Source organism: Haemaphysalis longicornis, unplaced genomic scaffold (assembly GCF_048455015.1).
Source record: "Haemaphysalis longicornis isolate Haplotype H1 unplaced genomic scaffold, Haemaphysalis longicornis Haplotype H1 scaffold_4, whole genome shotgun sequence".
NCBI lineage: Eukaryota > Metazoa > Arthropoda > Arachnida > Ixodida > Ixodidae > Haemaphysalis > Haemaphysalis longicornis.
In genome coordinates this window covers 5,394,342-5,417,515 of record NW_027526361.1, presented here as the reverse complement: position 1 = coordinate 5,417,515, position 23,174 = coordinate 5,394,342, and the positions used below count along the sequence as shown (strand labels likewise).

The window sequence follows — 23,174 nt, the reverse complement described above, 5'->3', positions numbered from 1 at the left end:
ATGTTTAGTATGATGTGTTTAGTATCATTTGCTTCCCTAATATATCATGCATTCATAAAGAGGCATCCCTATGTCTTATTTCGCAAATGGTGACTCAAAGCGTGATTAGCAGGCTACCGTAGGATATTTTTTGATAAGGAGCATTCAATATAGTGGGCTACACTTGTAGCACCCTGACATTACCGTTCCTAAAGGCCCGTTCACACTAGCGACGAAAGCGAGCGAAAGCGACGGGAATTCCGTCGCTTTGTCGCGCGACGACCGTTTTTGGCGAATGGTCGGGACCGATTCTTGTCGTCGCGCGACAAAGCGACAGAATTCCCGTCGCTTTCGTCGCAGTGTGAACGGGCCTTAACTTTTATTTTATGTGTGATTAATACAACTAAGGTTTTGTTTTCTGTTGGAAGGAAGGCAAGGAAGGCCTTGTCGGTTAGCCTGGTAGCCAAGACCTCTGGATCAAGATGTAGGTAGTATTCTTAAAAGTCGGTTGTATGCTAGGAGAATATTCGTCGCTAGTTTGTTAGGCTGTGATTATTCGGCTGCAAACTCCAGCAACTGCAGTACACGGCTTCTCCATGGAGTTGAACGCAGCAAGCAATTAGCGCGAATTTATAATTGAAACATAAAACAGTAAATCAAAGGTTACTTGTAAAAGTCAAGCGCGAATTTTCTTTTTCTTTTTGTTCATAGCTGTAAATAGTTTTGAGTTGGTTAAGTCGATATTAAAATAGATAATTGGTAGTGATCATAGAGTTTCTAGAAACTCTATGGTAGTGATGGCAGACCGCGGTGTTAGTGCTGTTTTAATCAGTCCCACATACGCTTTAACATCTGTTTCTAGACACTGCGTTCCTTTATAGCTCGGGCCCAGGCTTAGCACAAAAGTTACTTCTTGGTTTATTTACGACAAAACAGTTCGTTCCACTCGGGGTTTCATTCTATTTGTTAATCCCAGTATTATATACTTTCGGAATATAAAAACACACGTTCACTTCTACTTGTGTTTTTACATTAGGTATTCTGTTCATTAGATCTTATGTTCAGTTCTACTTACCAGCTAGGTCAAAGACAAAGTATGGCATGACTCTTTGCGCTTTGAATTCGTTTGGAATATCCCGCGGTTAGAAACCAAAACAACTAACTTTCCTCGTCTACGCTTTGTTACTGTTCGGTGCTGCCACTTAACGGGGATATGAAGTACCTCACTCGCTGTGCTGTTCGTTACAGCGGCAGCCGCAGCGACATCGCAATAGTTTTTGCCGTTGTTTTGCTGGTTTTGCTACTGCGTGCTGTTGTGGTCCGCCCGTTGTGGTAGGCGTGCATAGTCCGCGGTTTAAAATTGATAAAAGCATTGCTGCAGTCAGCATCTGCCGTCATCCACTGTGTCAGGCAAGTCAGCAGCTGCCATGGAAAGAAGTGACAGCAAGGACTTCGTCCTGCCTGTATGCTGGAAGGATGATGTGCGTATGCGAGCTCTTTTCGCAGAGTTTCGGGCCAAAGAAGCCAACCCGGAAGGATGGCAGGACAAAATGGACTTTTGGGTATCGCTCATTCTCCAGTGGAGCCGCGAAACTAGAACTCCCGTGTTTTCAGCCGGCGACATCGCTGTCGCCTTCGAGCGGAAGAGGAACCAGCCCGCGTGTCTGAAAACAGTGCTGTCGCACATGAAGAAATCGGGGGACCTGATAAACAGCAAGGACTACTTCACTAGCGAAGGCTGGGTCAAGTGGGGTTTCGATACCTTGGTCAAGCGGCCGTTAACTTGGATGTGGACGTGGAGCTCGGGCAGCGGCGAAGCCGACACGGACTTCGACGAGATGCTCGTCAACGTTGAAGTTCTTCGGCAGCTTCAGCAGGAAGTCCTGCGGCGTTGCGAGGATGAGAGGTTCGTGGAAGATGTTGTTCCCTACTCCGAGGTGTGGAAGGTGTGCCAGGACATTTGCAAGGACCAGCGGTTATTTGCCTACGTCATCAACGGGCTTGAGAAATCGCGAGAAGTGCGGCTGTTCCAGAGGGAGGGCAAGAAGGTGGTACAGTTCCTGCGCATTTGCAGCTCGCTGAGCGAGCAGGAGAAGGCGATGCTCAAGCTCGAGAGGGCCAAGCAAGACCTGCAGCAGAAGGTGGACCTTCTACAGGGCGACATCGACCAGTTGACGCGCGAGGCTCTCGAGGCGAAGAAGCAGGGCTTCCAGAACAAGGCGCTGTACATACTGAAGAAGCGGCGCCGGGCGCAGCAGGCCCTGGACAAGCAGTTCGGCATGCTGGACAACATCCACTCCCTGGAGATGAACATACACGAGAGCAAGGACATGCAGCTTATCTACGACGGCTACAAGACGGCTGCGCAGGCGCTGAAACTGGCGCACGGCGGTCTGGAGGCGGACCGCGTGGACGACGTCGTCTCCGAAATACACACCACCATCGAAGAACAGCAGGAGCTCCAGAGGCTCATGGGCACGGCCATGGGAGCCGATGCCGACGTGGACGAATTGCAAGCCGAGCTGGACGACATCTTGGGCGGCGACGCGAACAAGGAAGATTTAAATGTCAGCGACGTCTCTGATGTCGACAAGGGGCTGGTGTACCCTTCTGTGCCGTCGGAGCCGCCTCACTCCCCGCCAAAAGTTACAGCACGTAACACTGAACCCGAAGCAGCTGTGTGGAGCTCCAAGTAGACTTTGGCTCTTTTACAAATCGTCTGTCGTCGTTTGTGCAGGCTTTTTTTAGTATTAGTGCTTTAGGGGCTTGGAGAAGTTGGGAGGCTACTGTGTCTTAACGGCCTTGGATGTACAACAGCTGCCTTTGAACTGTGCGACATAGATAGATGTGTGACATAGATTGCTATGTGTTAAATCTGCTGCTGGCAGCACATGTGCCATTTTGTGCTGAATTGAACTGTAGCCTTTTCATCAGCTTATCAGTGTGAATAAATTAATTTTTAAATTAAACGCATCACAGCCAATAGGCTCACTCCTTTTCAAACCTGCCACAGGAGAACCCTCCATTTTAGAGCAATGCCATGTCACCCACTCCTTGCAAGGGTGAGGAGGCATGACACAGACGGCGGCTTTTTCACTCGATGAGCATTTGATCCTCTTGCACTAAATTCGCATCACATCGCAGGCGGGCCTTTGCTTGCTGGATAAGTAGCAGGCCATTTTTATCGCAAAATCCATTGCACAGGTGTGCATGCTCTTGTCGAGGCTGTAGTTCTTGCATTTGTCGATAAACACGATGGTTAGTGCATGTGTACCCGAGGAATATAGATGGAAAGCCCAACCATGCTTTCTTCGCTGCATGTGCACCTGTTTCTTGCGATTGCTGCAAACAGTGATTGCTGGGCCATATTGTGCTTACTGCTCCTGATACTTGACACCTGCACTAGTTCGCGGGGGTTGGTTAGCTGACTCTGCTCAGACCCTGTGGGTCACAGTTTCCTTAAGGACATTTCGTCGCGAGCAGATGATGGAGCCAAAACCATTCAAAGGTGGATCGATGAGCGTGGCTTTGTGCGTCCATTGGGTAACTGTGTGCAATGTCCGGCAAGTGCCAGTCTGCCACAAATGCTGCTCCACCTGTTGTTGTGAGCTTGTTCATGCGTCCATTTTGGGACCAGTAGTAGCAGTTGCAGGAAATGCTGTCTGCTGAGGTGGGCTCTCCATATTTGTTGTTCTATTACAGCATAAACATTGCATGAACTAACAGGATTGATTCGACTGATGCTTAGAAAATACACTGCCTATGTAACCACAGCTTTTACCTTTTATGAATTGACTATTGCCTGCAGAAAATGGGTTGCAGCACTGATGCAGAAAAATTCTTGCCAGTCTTGGAACCATTTAGGGTTATAGTGGTGGAGCTGAATAAACGGGTTTTGGCCCTTTTTCCTATAAATGTGTGTGAAGAAATGAGTGCTAACACAAAATTGGTGAATTTTATGAATTGCAATACTTTTCTGGTAACGTTTGTAGACATGCATGAGTGTCCGCAAGAGGGAGGGGGTCTTTGTACCTCATTCACACCTGTGGTCAGGGGCCCTATTTTTCTTGTCGGCCTCAGCTACCGTCTTAATTTTTATAGTACCGTATTTACCCGATTCTAACGCGCACTCTTTTTACGGAAAAATAGGCCGAAAAATCGCATGCGCGTTAGAATCGGATACGAAACCGAAACAGCGGAAATTTCGGCCCAATTATCGCCATTGCCATCTTAAGATGGCGCCGAAGCTTTTAGCATCCACAGCATGGAGGAAAGAATACTCAGGAGAGGCCCCTGGCATCCCAATGCATTGCGAAAAGTGTGGAGGAAGTTACGTCATTTTTCTTGAGCCCATGGACAATGTTGCTTACTTGTTTATAACTGCGGCGGCCAAATTTGGGCAAATAGAACGGACAAATTTTTAAGGCGCTTGGCATTTCGCTGCCTTGCTACGCTTGCAAACCAGCGCAGTCACTACGACAAACGTTTTTAGATTAGGCCAGTTTGAAAACTCTGCCGTCGTTGCGCCATCCCGCGAGCCTGTTGCTATGACGACGACAAACGCTACTTTGCCAGGCTTAAGAGCTGAAAAATCGTCCTTCTATCTCAAAAACGAAGGCCGTTTTTCGATTGAAACTTTGGGTGAGGGTTAGAATGGGCAAATTGAAGGCGAAATCAACAGCTTAGAACATCACATCGCACCGAGGAATTAGCGACGAAGCTGTTTTCGCTTCGAAGCGGGAGGGCAGGGCGACGCCATGTTAGTCAAATCAAACCGGAGACAGCAAAGGATGATGGGATAGAGTGCTGGGCTCCGTGGGCTCAAGTCATGGCGGGACTCGGCTTCACAAATGTGACGTCACGGCCTCTCCTAACCTTTTCTTTCCTCCATGATCCACAGCATCCATGGCTTTTAGCAACAATTTTTTGGACGCAGGAAGCCTAGGCGCCTAGGCTTTTCTATCGGCGTTCACACAAATCGTAAAATCGTTTCACTTGCGCGCTTGATAACAGCAATGGCAGCAGCGGCTCCCACGCGTTCAAAACGAGCAGTGGGCTGAAGCGTGCACGTCTGGAGAAGCTCTCGGGATGGGCGTGCGAGGCGTGGGCCACGTTCCCATCGACCATGGTTAAACATTCGTTCAGAAGTGTGGCATCGAGAACGCACTTGACGGCACCGAGGGCGAGTTGTTGTGGTCAGCGGAGAGCGACGAGCAGTGAGATGAGTGAGATTACTTCGGGAAATAAATCACCCGTTTCTCTCGCATTCGTTTGTCTGGGTCCCAAAGTCTCGTGCACGTTATAATCGGAGGTGCAAGTTTTTTCGGTTTTTTTGCCAGGAAAATCGGGTGCGCGTTAGAATCGGGTAAATACGGTACATGCCAAGTGTGTTTATATATTTCTTGCACAATATTTGATACCTTGGTTGCGATCTTTATGCGTGAATCGTCAAATTACACTGCATGTCGTCATAGCTATAGGTGCAGCACGTCACTGATTGCTTACGTCGTGCTTACGCAAAAAAACATGGCGAATTGTCGGCAATTTGTGCAGTCGAGAATAGGGCCCCTGCTGTAACTTACAAAATTTAAACTGCTGTGACAGCTGCAGGTTTTGATCAAGCGCCAGAACCTTCAGATTACTTTGAAAGGTCTTAGGAATTTGCAGCTTCGAGCGCATGAAACTTGTGACAACATAACTTGAGTGCAGCGAGTTTTCACTGTGGCAAAATGACTCATACGTTTACAGTTTGCTAGTCATCATTTGTGATGCCCAGCAGTCATCATCCTCATCAGCCCACTCAGGTCCATTGCAAGACGAAGGCCTCCTACATTGACCTCCAACTGCTCCTTTCCTCCGCTGCTCAAGTTCACACTTTACCCCGAATTTATTTTATCCCTCCACCGGGTTAATGGCCATCCTTTGCTGCTAAACCCATCTTTTGGTATCCACTCGGTTACCCTAATTATGCACTGGTTGTCGGTTCGCCTCACTACATGGCCAGCCCAAGTTCATTTCTTTTTCGTTATTTGAACTATTACAACTTCTACTCCAATTTGTTCTCAGATCCAGGTAGCGCGTTTCCTGTCCCTTAGTCTTACTCCTAATGTTATTCGTTCCAAGGCCTGTTGGGCCGACCTAATGTTCATGTGTTGGCCCAACTATTGGCCAACACATGTTGGCAGTATTGGCCAACTATTGGCCAACACATGTTGGCAGTAATGCCAACACAAAACTATTGATTGGCATTACTGTGGGCACTATGAATGGTCCACTCGCAACCCAACTAGCAATAGGTGAAAGAAAAAGAAGCTAGTACTATCAGTAATGGGACATTTGCAGACCGCAGATTATATGGATTTACTACTTGCTAGTGGGTGAGCAAATAATATACGCACAATAAACATGCAGGATTACCATTCACTCTGTTTATTCTGCAGAAAAAATCAACCAATGTGACACTAACTATTCTTGAAAAAGGATCTGGAAACACTGCCTAGATCATTGCCAGGCAAACAAAGCAAATATGTTCCTTCCGCACTGCTCACTTAATTTCTTTGTGTCAGAAGTTCCCTGCGTCCTCCCTCCCTGCATGTACTCCCATTGGCTAATTTTCACAATACCGGGCGTCAGCAGTAAATCCTATATAGTGGTGGTAAAAAACATTTATTGGGTATCTTAATGAGAATACATGGGAGGTATGCACGGTAGGTAACGACCCTTACAAATACTAGATAGAGGTCCCTAGTACAAGGCCCCCATTGGCGTCGGCCGCTGCCTGCTAGCAGCGGCTGATGGCAGGGCCTTTTGGTCCTGAGGTGGGAGCAGCCTAGCAGGGTCGCCTCCCAATCCTCCCGGGTTGGGTTAGGGATAAGGGGTATAGCAGGATTGCCGATACCATCTTTTGCTCTAGAGCACATTTGGAACTACTACCCTAACCACAAATTAACTTATACACCGATGCGTCGTCGGTGACAGTGGGAATCGGTTCCATCGACGCGGACTACAACAACGTCGACAGCCTCAGAACTCGCTGCTTTGCAGTACATTCTGGGGGGGTGATTTTCCCAGATTGGGCGGCGCTTCAACAACTAGCCTAATTTCCGCGGGTCAACAACTAGACTGATTTCCGCAGGAGCAACTGGCCCACGAAATACACTTGCATACACAGGCTACCAGTTTGCTTAACGACAGAGTGATACAGTGTGTATATGGGTGATTGGGAATGTGGCGGCCGACGAAACAGCTTGCGCGGCCCACCAGTCCAGCTTCCGGTCCCGGTACCTTTATCCATAGAGTTTCTCACTAGCTTACCTTTATCTTGACGTGATGCCGCGATGACGCTTGCTTGCTCTGCCGCGCGGCAGTTACAACTACCAGTACGAAAGAAGAGATAAAAAAAACTTAGCCATTGTATAAAGTTGATCTCGTCTGCGCTTTCCAAATGCCGTGTGGCCTGTAAAAGCGCGACTAAATATTGCTCATCGCATTCACCTACTTGCCACTACTTGCACAAGATGCGCCGCGTTGCCTCCCCTCACTGTCACGCTTGCAGTGCTCATGAGGACAGAGAACATGGACTGTGTGTGTTCCCGTTTTTTACACTCCATGGCAAAGCATGAAGACAACTTTGGGACTGCGGGCTGATGCACCACTGAAACTTTATGACGTCATCGGTTCATGGCACTTAACTGCCGTGGCAACACGGAATACAAGGACCTTGGTGTCATTTCTCCGTGACTCCGGCGCCTGAACGAAACTTTCTGAATGTCTGCCGTGTGCGCATACTGTGCGTGTACAGTGCGTGCCCCTGCATTGTCAGTTTCTGTGTGCTCATCTGCACGTTTGTTGTGTTTTTATGAGTTTTTGTGTCTTCGCTCGTTTTCGCCTATCTCATGTTCACAGGGAGTAGCGAGCCAAACTAGCTGTCAGGCTGACTTCTCTTCATCATTGAAATCACCCCTCCCTACCTCCTAGCGGAGCCTTGCCAAGGCTTCAGCGCGCCAACATGCCCGAGCTCCTGTTTCTTTTATGCCTACACACGGCATCCCCGAAATGTCCCATTCGATCCTTCACTTACTCCGCCGGCGGCTCACATGTGGCAGCTCTTACAAACGCACCGACATTGCACTCTTCTTGTGCACACTTACCCACACCAATTCGCCTCCCCTCTTTGCCCCTCATGCAGCGCACTGGGCACTCTTCCAAACCCTATGTGACAGTCCGCGCGACCCCTTCCTTTTTTTCTCCCCCTCTCACTGAGGGCAGGCTCTGCGGAGCTTCGACATGGCAACCCAAGAAGCCGTCACGGCCAGAGCCCTGGACATCGCGGCCTCCACCACACCCCTACCCTGAACCCAATCTTAAAAATTTAAAGCAGTTCCAAACAACGTAAAAGTTGCCAAGTGCGGAGCAGTGATGGGGCTCAGGGAGCTCTGATACCTGGAAAGCAGTTCCAATCAATGTGAAAATGTCAAGGGCGGAGCAGTGATATCACCACTGCTGGGGGCTCTAAGGAGCTCTGAAACCTGGAAACCCAAGAAGCCGTCACGTCCAGAGCCCTGGGCGTCGCGGCCCCCACCACCTCCTTACCGTGAACCAAATGTTAAAAAATTAAAGCAGTTCCAATCAATGTGAAAGTTGTCAAGTGCGGAGCAGTGATATCACTGCTGGGGGCTCTGGGGAGCTCTGACACCTGGAAACCCAAGAAGCAGTCACGTCCAGAGCCCTGGGCGTCACGGCCTCCACCACTTCCTTGGATACTAAAGCAGTTCCAATAAATGTGAAAGTTGTCAAGTGCGGAGCAGTGATATCACTCTGACAAATATTCGCCAGAGGAGCCGTGGCTCCGTTCTCCGCTCTTTGCTGCCACCCCTCACGATATTCCCCTTTCTGTCTCACTCCTCTCTTGACGAATAAAACAGGTTTGTTCAAAGCAATTCAATTTTACAGCCTTCGCAGTGTTCGCACCCATCCTCCTGGGAAAGCTTGCATCATTTTTTTAAATCTTTTGTTGCCTGTTCTGCCTGGGAAAGCACGAGCGGAAGTTCTGTCCTTTTTGTACTTCCTTTCATCGCGCACGTGCTGGAGCCTTTCTGCGCCATTTAATGGCGACGTTTTTTTTTTTTCCGAGTCCACTTTTTTCGCTTACTGTCGTAGAAGCCAACCCAACCAGCATGTCTAACTAAATAAACACGGGGAGTGCCGGTTTAGGGCATGTATAATGCCCCAAATGTACCTGCAGTTTTCTTTGCACTAAATATTGGGACATGTATGACCGTGGCAGTGGTTGCAGCAGTTCCGAACAGTTCAGCCTATATAAACATCTTGTTCAAGTATCCTCTGGCGGGACGGCTGAATCAAGGGACAAGTGTGTTTCTATTGGAAGCCTTTGTTTTAGGTGCGTGATGCCCGTGACACCGTAACCGCGGACGAGCTATGACGACAAGCCGGGACCCTTAAGTGCTCCGCACTCGATAAAGTGGCACAACTGCACTGATTCTGCCCACAACCTTCGTTGATTGATTGTAGGGTTTAACGCTCCGACGCAACGCAGGCGATGAGGCGCGCCGTAGTGGAGGGCTCCGGTTTAATTTTGACCACCTGGGGATTTTTAACGTGCGCCGAAATCTCGCACATACGGGCGGTTTTGCTTTTCGCCTCCATCAGAAAAGCGGCCGCCGCGGCCGGTAATCGAACCCGCGACCTCGTGCTCAGCAGCGCAACGCCTTAGCCACTGAGCCACCTCGGCGGGTCTCCCAGAACAGTGTTCACATTTGCAGCTACTACAATGTGTAGGCAAGTGGGCATAAGAACGAGTCGTGTTCTGTTGCATGGTCATTGATACATTATCCAGCCTAGATATGCTTTGCGGCAATTCTGCGGAATACAGCACAATATTTCAACTGCACAGTCCACACATGGCCTAAATTGCCATATTTTAGCATGCCTACTTCTTGTCGCTATTAGGGCGAGAAGGCGGACGAGATTGTTGTGAGCAGAAAACACCTCCGCTGCATTGCACTGGAGAGTTGTGAAACACTTTGTGAATGTGTGGCACCAACGCCGGCCTTCAAAGATGGCAGACTTTCTTGGGCTGCCCAAACGCGAAAAAGTTTGTGCCTGCCACTTGAATCAATCAGAAATGCTACGGGTGACCTTGTTCACAGTGGGTTAGTGACTTTATGGGAATAGGTGGGTGAGTGATCAGTGAGGGTAAGAGGAGCATGGAGAGAGGATGCAGGGGAGGAGAAGTGGAAGGCAGAGAGAGGTGCAAAGACTAGTCTAGCCCGAGGGAAAAGAAGGGAGGTCTTTGAAGGGAACAGCAAGTTGGAGGGGGATGAAAAAAGTGCGGGGGAAGGGGGGAGGGAGAGAACGACGAAAAACAGTGACGTGGGGAAAGAAATGAAGTGGAGGGGGACGAGTGTGATTGGAGGGGAGAAGGAGGATGGCTGAGGATATAAGAAGAGGGGCAGGGGGATAAACAGAGACAAGGGAATGGGGTGATATAGGAGCATACAAAAGGTGTAACAAAAGAGAGTAAGGTTGGGAAGGGAGATGAGGATGGGAAGGATGGTGTGGCAAGAGGGGACGAGGGAGAGTGGGGTAGAGGGGAGAGAAGGATGGAGAAGGGGGTTTGGGACGGAATTGGTGTGGTGGCAGCGAACGAATAAGCATGGCTTAGTTAAGAACATGATGGGTAGGAGAAGTGGAAGAAGGGGAGGAGGAGGAATGGGCTGTTGCGAATGAAATTTGAGTCGACGTCGGCATCATCATCATCAGTCTATCTACGCCCACTGCAGGGCAGAGGCCTCTCCCATTAATTTCCAATCATCCCGGTCCTGTGCTAACTGCTACCAATTTATCCCCGCAAACTTCTTTATCTCATCTGCCCATCTAACTTTCTGCCGCCCCCTGCAACGCTTGCCTTCTCTAGGAATTCACTCTGTTACCCTTAATGACCAACGGTTATCTTGCCTTCGCATTACATGCCCTGCCCACATCGATTTCTTCTTCTTAATTTCTACTAATATGACCTTAACACGGGTTTGTTCCCTGACCCGCTCCGCTCTCTTCTTGTCCCTTAATGTTACACCTATCATATTCCGTTCCATTGCTCGCTGAGTCGTCCTCAATTTAAGTTGAACCCTTAGTGAGCCTCCAGGTTTCTGCCTCGTAGGTGAGTACCGGTAAGATGCAGATGTCATACACTTTCTTCTTCAGGGACAATGGTAGGCTGCCATTCATTCTTTGAGAATGCCTGCCGTATGCACTCCACCCCATTCTTATTCTTCAAATTATCTCTGCCTCATGGTTGGGATCCGGGGTCACAACTTGGCCTAAGTAGATATATTCGCTTACCGCTTCCACTGCCTCACCACCTATCTCAAACCGCTGTGCTGTCCCGAGGTTATTGATCATGCTTTAGTTTTCTGCATATTCATTTTCACGCCCACAGTTCTACTCTGTTTGTCTAGTGCGGAAAGCATGCTTTGCAATTCGTCCCCCGATTTAATTAGCAAGGTAACGTAATCAGCAAATCTCAGGTTACTGAGGTATTCTCCATTAACCCTTACTCCCACCTGTTCCCAATCCAACGTTCTGAATACTTCTTGTAAACATGCTGTGAATAACATTAGAGAGATTGTGTCTCCTTGTCTGACGCCCTTCCTTATAGGTATTTTACTGCTCTCCTTATGGAGGATGATGGTAGCTGTGGACCCATTGTAAATATCCTCTAGTATTCGTACATAATGCTCATCTACAGCCTGGTTTCGTAATGCCTGAATGTCTGCTGAGGTTTCGACCGAGTCAAATGCTTTCTCATAGTCTATGAAGGCTATATATAGGGGTTCAGTATACTCAGCGCACTTCTCTATCACCTGATTGATCGTGGGAATATGGTCCATTGTTGAACAGCCTTTACGGAACCCTGCTTGTTCTTTAGGTTGACTGAAACCTAACGTGGCAGAAATTCTGTTAGCGATTACCTTAGTATAAGTACCTTGTAGACGACTGACAGTAAGCCGATCGGCCTGTAATTTTTCAAGTCCTTCATGTAACCTTTCTTATGAATTAGGATGATGTTCGCGTTCTTCCAAGATTCCGGTACACTCGCGGTCATTAGGCATTGCGTATACAGGTTTGCCAGTTTTTCAAGTACAATTTCCCCGCCATCCTTCAAGAGGTCTGCAGTTATCTGATCCTCGCCAGATGCTTTGCCCCCTTTCATTTCTTTCAAAGCCTTCCTTACTTCTTTTCTCTTTACTGGTGGGAATTAGAGTATGAGAAGGGTATTGGCAAAAGGGGAGGAGGAAAACAGATGTAATGTGATGGAAGGATGCTTGAGAATAACAAAGGGCGAGGGGAAGAAGAGGGAGAGGTGTGGGGGTCAAGAAGTGGTAGGGAAGAGGGGAAGATGTGGGGAGGAAAGCGAATGGAGATAAAGATCGGAGCGGAGGAGGAAATGTGGGAGTGGGAGGGCCCAAAGAGGAGGATAATGCCTGGAGAATGGGGAACGGGAGGAGGAGAGAGGAGGGCGGGAAAAGTACGACTGGGAACAACCCGGTAGGAAAGTAAGCAGAGGAGAAACCAGTGAGAGGTGAATGGGAGATGGGAATTGCTTGAGGGGGAGAGTGGAGGCGCCGTTACGCGACAGGCACGGCCGAAACCCTGTCGTCTTTTGACGTCATTTACAGCGGAGTAAGCAGACACGGGGCCAATTTCGTTCAATTCACATTAAACATCCGCCTCGCCATCTCCCTTCCTGACCTCACCTCCTTCGGTCACAATTTCCCACGTATCCTCTCCCGCCTTCCTTTTGTTAGGCTTCCCTCCACCAGGACCACCACCAATTCCCCCTTCCATTCCCTCATACACCCCACTCCTATCGCACGTCTCCCGCCCACTTCCTTCCCTTCCGAGTCTTTCAATTTCCGGCCACACTCTTTCTCTCATCATCACTGCCCTCCTTCAACCGTGTGCGTTCTTCCGCTACTCTTCTTGAATCTTGCTTTGACACATGTCTACCCGCTCTGTAAGGGAAAGAGCAAGAGCAGGAAAAAGGAAAATTCCGCTACACTCATCTTCCCCTCGTCTATTCTATTCCCCTCGCCAATTCTCCTTACCCTCTCTCTGACATTACCCCACTCCAATCACATATCTCCTCTTTCCCTTCAATCCCTGCCGTCCCCTTTCCGCAACACTGTTCTAGAGCTAAAACTCGACTATGATACATCATCCAATGTTACGCATTGCGTCGCAAGTGGCCATCGCTACGACGCGACTAGGGGAGGGTGAAATGGCGGCGTCGCCTTCGCTCGGCGCCGGCTGAGGCGTTTGTGCGAGCGCTCCAGATCAAGCGCTGGTCCCGCAGTCTCGCCATCAATGGTATGCGCCGGTTGGGCTGTCTGTGCGCGCCCTTAGAGTGAAATGGAGAAATCCGTTTATCCGGTAGATGTACCTAGACGGCAGGCTGCGAAACCTCAAGCAAGGGCAAACTCACGAAACACGGTATGCACATTCTTTGCTTTCGCCCGCGATAACCATGACAACTAAGGCTAGAAGCATTAAAACTGACTCATCATTTTCCCTCACGCCGCGCTTAATCCCCTCTTATTCTCTCTATCCCGCTCACTCTCTTCCCCTTCCCACTTTTTTCTAGTTTTCGATTCTCAGTAGCGTTTCTAGTGATTCTAGTAAGGGAGGTGGGCTAAGATTTTCGCGTCAGGGCATACCCTCGCAAGGGTAAACCCGCTCCTCTTAATACTCGCGTTTCGCGGCTAACAGCCGACGATGTTCGCGCCCAACGTTACTAGAATAGCTTGTTCGCGCCATCGGGCAGGAAACGCGTTCTGATTTTCCAATTCACGCATTGATTCCTTAAATCCGGTATCATAGTTTGTCGCAGACAGGCGGCTCATCGTGTAGTAGCACTGTTTCATGGAACAGGAACGAAAAGTAACATTTGCTTTCCACGCGTCGCACGCTATTAATGCACTGCGTTATTCAAACCTGCCTAAAAATGGGTATTTAGGTAAGTTATGTGTATTTCACCCTTCGAAGCAAAGCTAAAAAAATGGTCCCCTTCTTAACCCTGGGTAAGAAGGAATTTTTGTTTTTGCTTTGTTTTCTCTTTATCCGCAGTGGTATCCCAGCGGGACAGCTTGTATTCCAGGCAACGGCAGGTGAGGAACTGCCGCCCAAGAAACAGGCGAAGGAGACCAAACAAAAACAACGCCACAGCCGCGCTACAAGCCGCGGTGTCTGGCAGCTTGCTCGGAGGAAACGGCCGCGGAGAGAGCGAGCGGGACGGTACGAGCCAAAAGGTTGACCGGTAATTGAAGACAAATGCAAGCGTGCCGCGTGGAGGCGGAGGGGAAGGCGCTTCCTTCGCGAGCAGGTGTTGTCACGACGTGGCACGCGCCACTCCAGCCGCTGCTCATCTTTCACGCAGCCGCTGCTGGCTCGCGAAGGCCCCTCGGATGACCGAGCTAACAAGCGCCACCGGGGAGAAAGCAAAGAGAAGAGTCGGCAAAAACAAAAACAAAACAAGAGTCGAGTACTGGAGCGTCCGTTTTGGCAGGCGGTGTCGCGGATGGTGCTGAATGGAGCCGGTGTTGTGAATGGTGCGTTCGGACCAAGACGCGACTCGGCGTAATGCGTAGTACGTGGCGAAGCTGCGGCAGGCAGGAAGGAAGGAGGCGCCTTCTGCGCAGTTGTTTTGGTGGCAGGCGGACGAACGAAGCAACGGAAGGAGTGAGCCCGGTTGCAGCGGCCGCGGTGGCGTTGACCCTGCGTCGTCCCGTCTTTATTACTTCGTTTCTGGAGCGTCGGACACGTGGCCGGGACGAAGAGTTTTCGTGGGACCACCTGCGTGTGAAATGCGGCTGGTATCTGTCTGCGCACGTCTCAGTGCAGCTCCTGTCTAGTTTCTTGTTCCTTTTTTATTGGCCTATTATCCCAATGAAATATGGCGGTATACTAATCTAGGTCTGCGCGTTTGCTCAACAGGAAGTTCGGAAAGCAGGCGCTGAGACTGACGAGGCCCATTGATATATAAGAGAAACGGGAAGCAAGCATTTTCAAAAGCAAGTCACGTTCAACAGCAAGAACAATATAGTTTTCTGCAGGTTACGGAAACCGGGAATGACTTATTCAAAAATCACTGGACTCTTAGCTTGAATAGACTAGACTATCCGGGCTGTTAGCCCCGCTTATGAAAATAAAATATCATAATGACAGAGTAAAAGTGTCAGAAGAATGTTAACCCTTCTCGAACAGCCCGTGCTTCCTCCCCTGCACGAGGTTGCTTAAACTGTTCCGCAGAGGAGTTTGAAATGCACCTGGGGTCATTCTGTCACTAACAGGTCGCACGAAGGGCAGCTATCGTGTTCTTGCGTTGCGACAAAGCGTTGTAATTATTGCTATCTATTTACAGCATTATTTCCCTTATCGCTTCTTTCCCGTCTCCTTTCTTCCTCCTCTCGTTATTTGGACACTCTTTCCCTCCTTCCATCTTCACTTTCCCAAGACTGCATTGAGGGGCGTGTAAAAAAGCGGGCTCGCTCTTCTCCGCCATGCCCATCTCTCTCGATCATTCATGGCACGCTCTTTCTTCCCCTTCCCGCACACAGAGTGGCTGGCCAGAGAGGCCGACCTTTCTGTGCTTTTCCTTTCAATAAAATTTCTCTCTCTCCTAAAACTGTCTCCATCCAGGACGACGAATGACGTCCGGAGTCACGATCACCTCGTTTCTTATTTCACGCGTCCCACTCGTGAGTGGCGGAATAGGAAACGAATAAGATAAGGGAAAATCGTGACTGTGCATGTATTTATGTCTTCTGCATGCCTCTTCCATTTACTCGGCGCCCACTCCTTTCCTGCCCTGTCCCAATCCACTCCTTGCTCCCAAGCCGAGTTGGCGGCCACGGATCCGTTACCCTCAGTTCTCCTGTATTACGTGCCCAGCCCAACTCCCCTTCCTCCTGAGTGTGCTATATATATATATATAATCCAAGACACTTGTTTCCATTACAATCCCTAACCGACTGTCTCTGGGCTGAGCCGAGTTGGCGTAACCGAGTGAGCGATGGCAAGACCGCCGAGTGAAAGAAAAAGCAAACGATGAAAGAAAGCAAAGGAGGCCGTGGCGGCGCGAGCGAGCGCGCTCCGAAAGGGTGCGGTGGGGGAGGGCAGGGGGCAGTATGCTGTGCCCGCACGAGGCGCTCGACGGCGCGACGCTTGGCGAAAACGTGAGTGGAGCGCGCGCGTGACTATGATGTGCGTCCTTCGCGGTCCCTTCCTAAGACGCACTTCGCGCCGCCGACGCGGCAGAGGCTCATCATCGCTGCCGTCGAGAGAACCCACGAGTGAGTGCTGCCTCAGCGCGCTGCTGCAGCGCCAAAATATCGCACTAGGGAGTATCGTAATCGCCAGCCAAATTTTTTTCCTGGGTCATTGGGCCGACCTTAGTTTTCTTTCGAGGTGCTTAGGAATTAAGTCATCATGTTGCCGCCCCATTAGTTACCACCGGGAGAACGCATAGAGCTCTCTTTGTAGTGAGAGAGATAGCGTACTGTTCATTGCTTCGCAGCGTTTTTCGAATGCGTCCTCCAGTCCTTAGTAAACCGCCTCATTCCCTCCGCGGCGGTGGAATCGACCCAGACAACTCTCCACATATGTTGCTTGGCAGCAGGACAAAGGGGACACGAACGAGTGTAGATGATAGGGAGATGGAGACTTAAAGGTCAAGGTCAGGTAAGGTCAAACTTGGGTCAGGAATAAATAAATTCAGTGTAATACGTTTCAATGTATGCGCAGCATAAAACATAAGGGTGAATGCCTTGGCACAGTGCGTGCATCACTGAAAACATAATGTGACGTTCTCTGCTTTTTTGAAGTTTGACTGAAAACGCATAAGGATCACCTCTATATTTATACAAATACAAATGCAGTGGTCCTATCAGGTCACATGGAATGAGAGGGGGCTTGCTTTGTATGTAAAACATTGCTACGAACTTACAGTCTTGGGTAAATTATACCGTTACTCACCAGAACATTGGATGTCTTGCTGTATCGCTTTCTAACATTGTTGTAGCTGTAACATATAGGCCACCTACCGGCAAAAAGTCGTATTTTTCAACATTTAGAAAAATGTGTCAGTCACTTACTTTCCCGTAAACAACGCTTTGTTATCATGGGGGAGATAAATAGTATCCACCTTATTACCGTTGACAGTTCTGATGCAGCTAACTTCAATAGCATTGTGCTGTCTTAGGGCTGCTCCAACTTTATTGCGCTTTCAACAAGGATAACGTTGAACTCTGCCACCCTGTTAGATATCTGCTTCCCGATAATGTTGAAGCTGGTCGACTGTGGTCCGATTTAAGTGATCATTTACCAATTCCTTGTTTTCGTCCTGTCCTAGACAAATCTATGCAGAATAACGACACATACACGCACAGATATATTAATGAACTCAGACTCAACAAATTTAAAGCCTTGGTTAATGAAGATAGTATAGCATATCCGATGCGAATGAGGCCTATCAGCAGTTCTTTCGTAAATTTAATGCACGTTACAATGCCGCGTCCACCCTCATAGAAAAAAAATTCAAACAAGAAAGTTTCGGAAGCCTTGGATGGCTTGAGACCTGCTCAAGAGAATCAAACCCAAAAACAATATGTTCCGTGACTTCCTTACGACCCGGGATGTTAACTTATTCGCATAATTAAAAAAAATACAGGAATAAGACCTAAAGACAGCTCTACATAATTACTATATTGAGGTCTTTTCAAACATTAATTGTAATCCGAGGAAATTCTGCAAGGAAATTAGTAAAACAACTGGAAAAACGGATTCCTGTAATCCAATTGAAACAGAAACCGCTAGTGGTACAATAACTGGCTCTGTGTTGTCTGATGCTATGAATGAGTAATTTATATCTGCAGGCAGCGTAGAAAATTCTGCGCCCCATTCAGGTAGTGATCATAGTAACCCTATTGACCCCTCGGTAAACTCCATAACGTTTGCACTAACACCAACCACTAGGCTCTGGTGGTAAGCAATATAAGAAATAATGTGCCCCCATGACATGCTGACATAAGAATTGTTCCGCTGAAATATGTTTCTGCATCCGTAAGCGAAGTATTGTACTATGTTATTAACCTTATGTTTGCAACAGGGACATGCCCAGATGAGTTGAAAATAGCCCGGTGCACTTCGAAGGTTGTTTTATTAAATTTAACGTCATATCTAATTCACAGTTCAAATTCCTTAGGACAAAAGTACTCAACAAGCATTACTTACCATAAAAGACAAATTTATAGAAAACACTCAGGGCCGCAGATACACACTGCATGCCTATATTCTTGGACTTCCATAATGCCTTTGATTGCGTACTGCGATATTCTTCTAAAAAAGCTTGAGAAGTATGGCGTCCGAGGAATAGCTTTGAAATTAAAGGGGTCCTGAAAGGCGTTTTGAGAAAGCTAAGTGAACAGGCGCACTGGTTAGGTCGGGTGCTCGACATCATCTGTGCCAAGTAGAACTTTTTACGTCCAGCGGAAAGCTCACACCTTCGCTGCTGCAAAGCTTGTCGCTGCTTTCCCACCCTTTCCTGAGTGCTTTCGGACGCCGCCACGCATCTACGTCATCGATTCTCCCGTGTGCGTCACGAAGCAGAGATCCTCCTACTGGACGGATTTTTTCTCGCACTTCCTGCAAAGACAAGCGTTGTCGGCTCAGCGTCGGCGGGTTAGTGCGGCACACTTGGTTAGTTAGCGCTCCCTGCAGCACGCTCGCACGCTATCGTGGTCGTCCATATTTATCTTTTTACTCTAGTAACATGTCATTAAGGCGCGTTCACACTAGGCTGACACGAAAATGTCAAGACGGCGCGGCTGACTTCCGAGTTGGCAGACCGCGTTGTCACACGACGCCGACGGCGACACGAACAAATCGGCCAATGGAAAGTCCGCGTAATGTGACTGGCCCGCCGACTGTAGACGCAGACAAAAGCGGTAGTCTGATGGTTCGGGGGGGAATCGATCTAGAAGCGAAAACTGCTCCCCGACAACATTAGCGCCGTAATGAATGCTGCTCTGATCGACTTACGCAGAAAAACAGCGCAAAAGACAGGACAAAGTAAGGAACCACAAACTACTGGCGCTGGCGAACAACTGAGCGCTTTATTGCAGCAGGAACATGTATATATAAGGAAATATAGAAGACCGAAAAAAGAACAAAAAAAAACTAAAAAAAGATATCACATCGAAAAAAAAACGACAGCGGCTGTGATGAAACGTAATCCACCACGTGCCGATACAGCGCCAAATGCGCATGACAAGTACACCATTTTCTTATCCATAAGCGAAACCAACGGCTCACTAACACACGCGTCTCCTTTCTCTTTGATTTCACACGCTTCGAATATTTCCCGCTCTCTCTGTCCAGGATAGCGCACGAGGATCGCGCAGTCATTGCAGCGAGGAGCGCAGCCGAAGGAAGCGCAATGCGTTGCCAAGGTGCTACTTGTTGACGACCTTACATTGCAGGCAAATAGCTCCCTCAGGCGATCATTGAGGCAGCGGCCTGTCTGCCCGATGTAAGTATACGGCGGGCCACGACTGGCAACCAAACTTGGAAGCACTGAGTACGTAGAAAATGAACGTTTTCATATATGCACAGGATACCAATGCTTTCTTTACTGCCACGTCTGCTACAGAGCTCGGAATAAAGATAAGCTAGCTTTGTGGCTAGGAAATAACAAAATGAGTATAAAATTTTCAGAAACTTACTTCATTATCTTTAGTCCGATTGACGTCAGTATTCAGGAAGGTCTAAATGTAAAGTTCCAAAACCCAAAATTACAGCAGGTTCCACAAATCAAATCGCTTGGAATTTGATTCAATAAAAACCTCCCCTGGAATGTTCATGTTTCGAAGCAAATAATGAATTAAGCAGAACAGTTGGTGTTTATACAGAATCGCAAATCTAGTGCCTCCTTGGTTAAACTTGGTGATCTATTATGCCTTTTTCTATTCCAAGTTCTCGTACTGTATATTGGTCATGGGACACTACGACTGGTTCAAACTATCATAAGATCTGGCAGAGTAAACGACTCTGGCTCTTGCTACTCCAGAAAAAAAGCTTTATGTGCAATAGAAGGCTATTAATGATCTGCCCACACACAATGTATTTGAGAAATACACAATTCTAAAATCGAAACACGCATACTATTTGCGTCTGCTGCAGTATATTCCCCAAAACTCACTAAAGGTACACTGAAGTGATTTGTACCCATTGCGGCATTGCTTGCGCATATTGTAGTCTGGAGCTCTAGGCCATGTTTCGTCCACTCTCGCGGCGTTTACGTGACTTTATTCAGCAAAGAAATCAATGCGAAAATGCTGCCCTCCTCTCTGCATCCTCCTTGCCGATTTCCTATGGCATTTCGCATGACGTCAAAACAAGATGGCTTGGCTTGGCTGCGTTACTGCATGGCTCGCCGACCCTCCGACAGAATCAGTCGGTCAGGCGTTTAGTCGGCCAGCCGCCGGCGGGTCCTCGAAATTCGCTCGCTGACATAAAACTAAGCCACGGCACGCCTGCGCCTGGAAAAATGGGCCTTTAGTTAGTTTGTAGACTGTATCAACATCGAAGTCCAAACCGCTCCGCACAAGCGCTTCGCTGACTGGTATGCTATAGTAGAAATATCTGTGGCCAATTGAAGGCGGGAGAGGAGTCAGCGAAGTTAATATAAGCACTAAGACATTTAAATCAACTCAAACTATTATCGATCAGGGTAGAACCAGAGTGCGGCGAGCACTTTTTGTGCTAGGCGAACAAGCACAGCGGTCAGCAGCACGACCACACATCTACGAACGCTTTTCCTTATAAGGAATGCAGTCGCCGTACACGAGATATTTGTGGAAATTTGGGGGACGCTTACTGCACGAGTGCTATACAAGAAATAGTTATCTCAGCTGCTTTAAATGCTAAAACTAAATAAAAATGTAAACTGGCTATACACTGTACAATTTCTATTTCCACCCCTGGCATCGCTGGAGTGGCCTGGAGCATTACGTATATCGTTTTGCAAGTCGCCAGTTCGAATTCCCGATAGTATACGTTTTTTTAAGTTGATATTTTTGTTTTTGGGCAATGTCTTCTATACTGAATTCACCATTTCTGCGCTGTAACGTTCATTGCTGCACCAGCGAGTTCGCAGAACGCGTGCAGACTGACGCTGACGCGCGGGCGAGTTCTCGTTGACGTGGTGTTGCCATAAGCACCGACTGCTTGCGGGCACAGTCCCGAATCAGCTGACCCTTGGCCTGGTGCGAATACGCCTCTTACGATACGGGCAGTAGCCAGGCAAGCTCCAAAGATGGGGGAAAAGTGCATCACATTTGAGTGTCTGCGGGGACGCGGAGGGCGTTCATCCACTGCGTACGCCTCGGCTAGGGATTGTTACAATTCCAAGCTGTGCTGGTCGTCTTATCTGACGCATTCTCCAGCCGACAAAATGGCAGAAGCGCGGTGTGCCGAGATATCGAGCATGCCCATCCAACGATAACGTCGGATACCAAGCATGTCTTACAGAACCGAAACCGAAACTGGTTGGAATTCTAATCTTGGACATCGTCCAATCATGTAGCATCTTGTATTGACGTCACTGCTGTTAGTTGGTGCGGCCGCCGCAAACCGCGCATGGTAGTTTTCCTTTTTTTCAGGCTTTATAAAATAAATACCACCTTATCGCCCGGATAAGCGATGAAACGCGTGTTTATTTGAGCCAGTCTACACAGTGCAAGCAAAAACAGGAGCTTGACAAGTTCACTTCAGTGTCCCTTTAAACGCGGGAAACTAAATACTACCTGCGTACTCAAAAAGAACGGCACTCAAAATTCACACAAGCTATTGCAAACACAGTATGCAATTTTAGGTATCTGCAGCTCTTAACCTGTTTTCTTTTGAGTATGAGAGACATCTCAAAGTATTTGCTCAATATATGTTAAGAAATACCTGATTGAATGTAATCCAGAACTCACCTAAGGGCCTCTGTTTATCTGTGTTTTCAATGTTTTTGTGCTTGATGAGGTATGTTATGCTCATTTCTTTTTTACTCTCACGCGTGATGCGTGGTCCCAAACGGTTTTTGCGCATTGCAGAGCTTGTCAGTCGGGGTTTCTTCGGGAATGGGATGTGTGTAAAGATGGACTTCTGTTTCATATTGCTGTGCTTAGGCTCCTGTTCTATCTCTTTTTTATGTACTTGTTCGTTGATGGCTTCAAAATTGTAAAGAGAGCCGAGGACTCGTCACGCCTCGTGACCTTTTTTCTCGGCTTCCTCTTTCACTTCAGAAAGAAACAAATAAATTTCAAACCACTGTGGCTAATGAGATTATCTTATTCCAGGGACGTTATTCGCGCTTAGCAAGTACTTTGAATTTTTCGAATCGTAGCTCATTTCGAATACTCTACTATTCGGTAGAATATGCGCACAATCTTAGTTTGTTTCATATTTCATTATTTCATTATTCCTTCTCTGCTTCAGCACAACCGGCCGGCCTGTCTTGTTGTGCGGTTCGAACCAAGGACCCTCGCAGGGGAGCCCCAACCCAAAGAAGCATTATTCCCTCCATGCAAAGCAGAAGTGGCGTGGGCTTATTACGGGGCGGCATTGACGCCGAAGCTGCAGCAGTCCGCCCCGCCCCTTTTCAGTTAGCCACGAATGGCACCGGCCTAGCCCCGAAGACTGGGACGAATAACAGCGTGCGCGCCTCGTGCGTCGACCCGCGTGCAGACAATGATAGTAATAGCGCGGCTCACTCAGGGACAGCTGGGGCGCCCAGAAGGCGGCCGAGCAGAGTGTATCGATGACTACAGGGTGCTACCGGCCGAACTCCCGTTGCCAGGCGGTCTTTGCGCTGCAACGACGGCATTGGCGTCGCGTGTTTGCAACGCACCAACATTTGGGAACCGTGCGGAGATTCAGGGCTCGCAGAGAGAAAGAAGAAGCCGCGGGGAGCAAACACACGCAGCGTGCGGCATTGGCGGTCTTCCAAGCGCGAAGGTGTTGTTTACTGTGTTGCGACTGAGCGAATGAAGGCAGGCAACGGATGGCTGGCTCTGGGGTCTCTTCCGGTGCGTTCCCCGTAAGTGCTGTCGCGTGCCGCCGCAGGTCACGTG

At 48.5% G+C, this 23,174-nt stretch overlaps 1 protein-coding gene across 1 annotated transcript; it reads left to right on the top strand.

Annotated features, from left to right (window-relative positions):
* Window positions 1-1,230: 1,230 nt before the first annotated feature.
* LOC144178158 (charged multivesicular body protein 7) lies at window positions 1,231-2,952 on the top strand. The gene has a single exon (XM_077705738.1). It carries the CDS (start codon window positions 1,407-1,409, stop codon window positions 2,673-2,675), a length of 1,269 nt encoding a protein of 422 aa, XP_077561864.1. The 5' UTR covers window positions 1,231-1,406; the 3' UTR covers window positions 2,676-2,952.
* The last annotated feature ends 20,222 nt before the right edge of the window (window positions 2,953-23,174 follow it).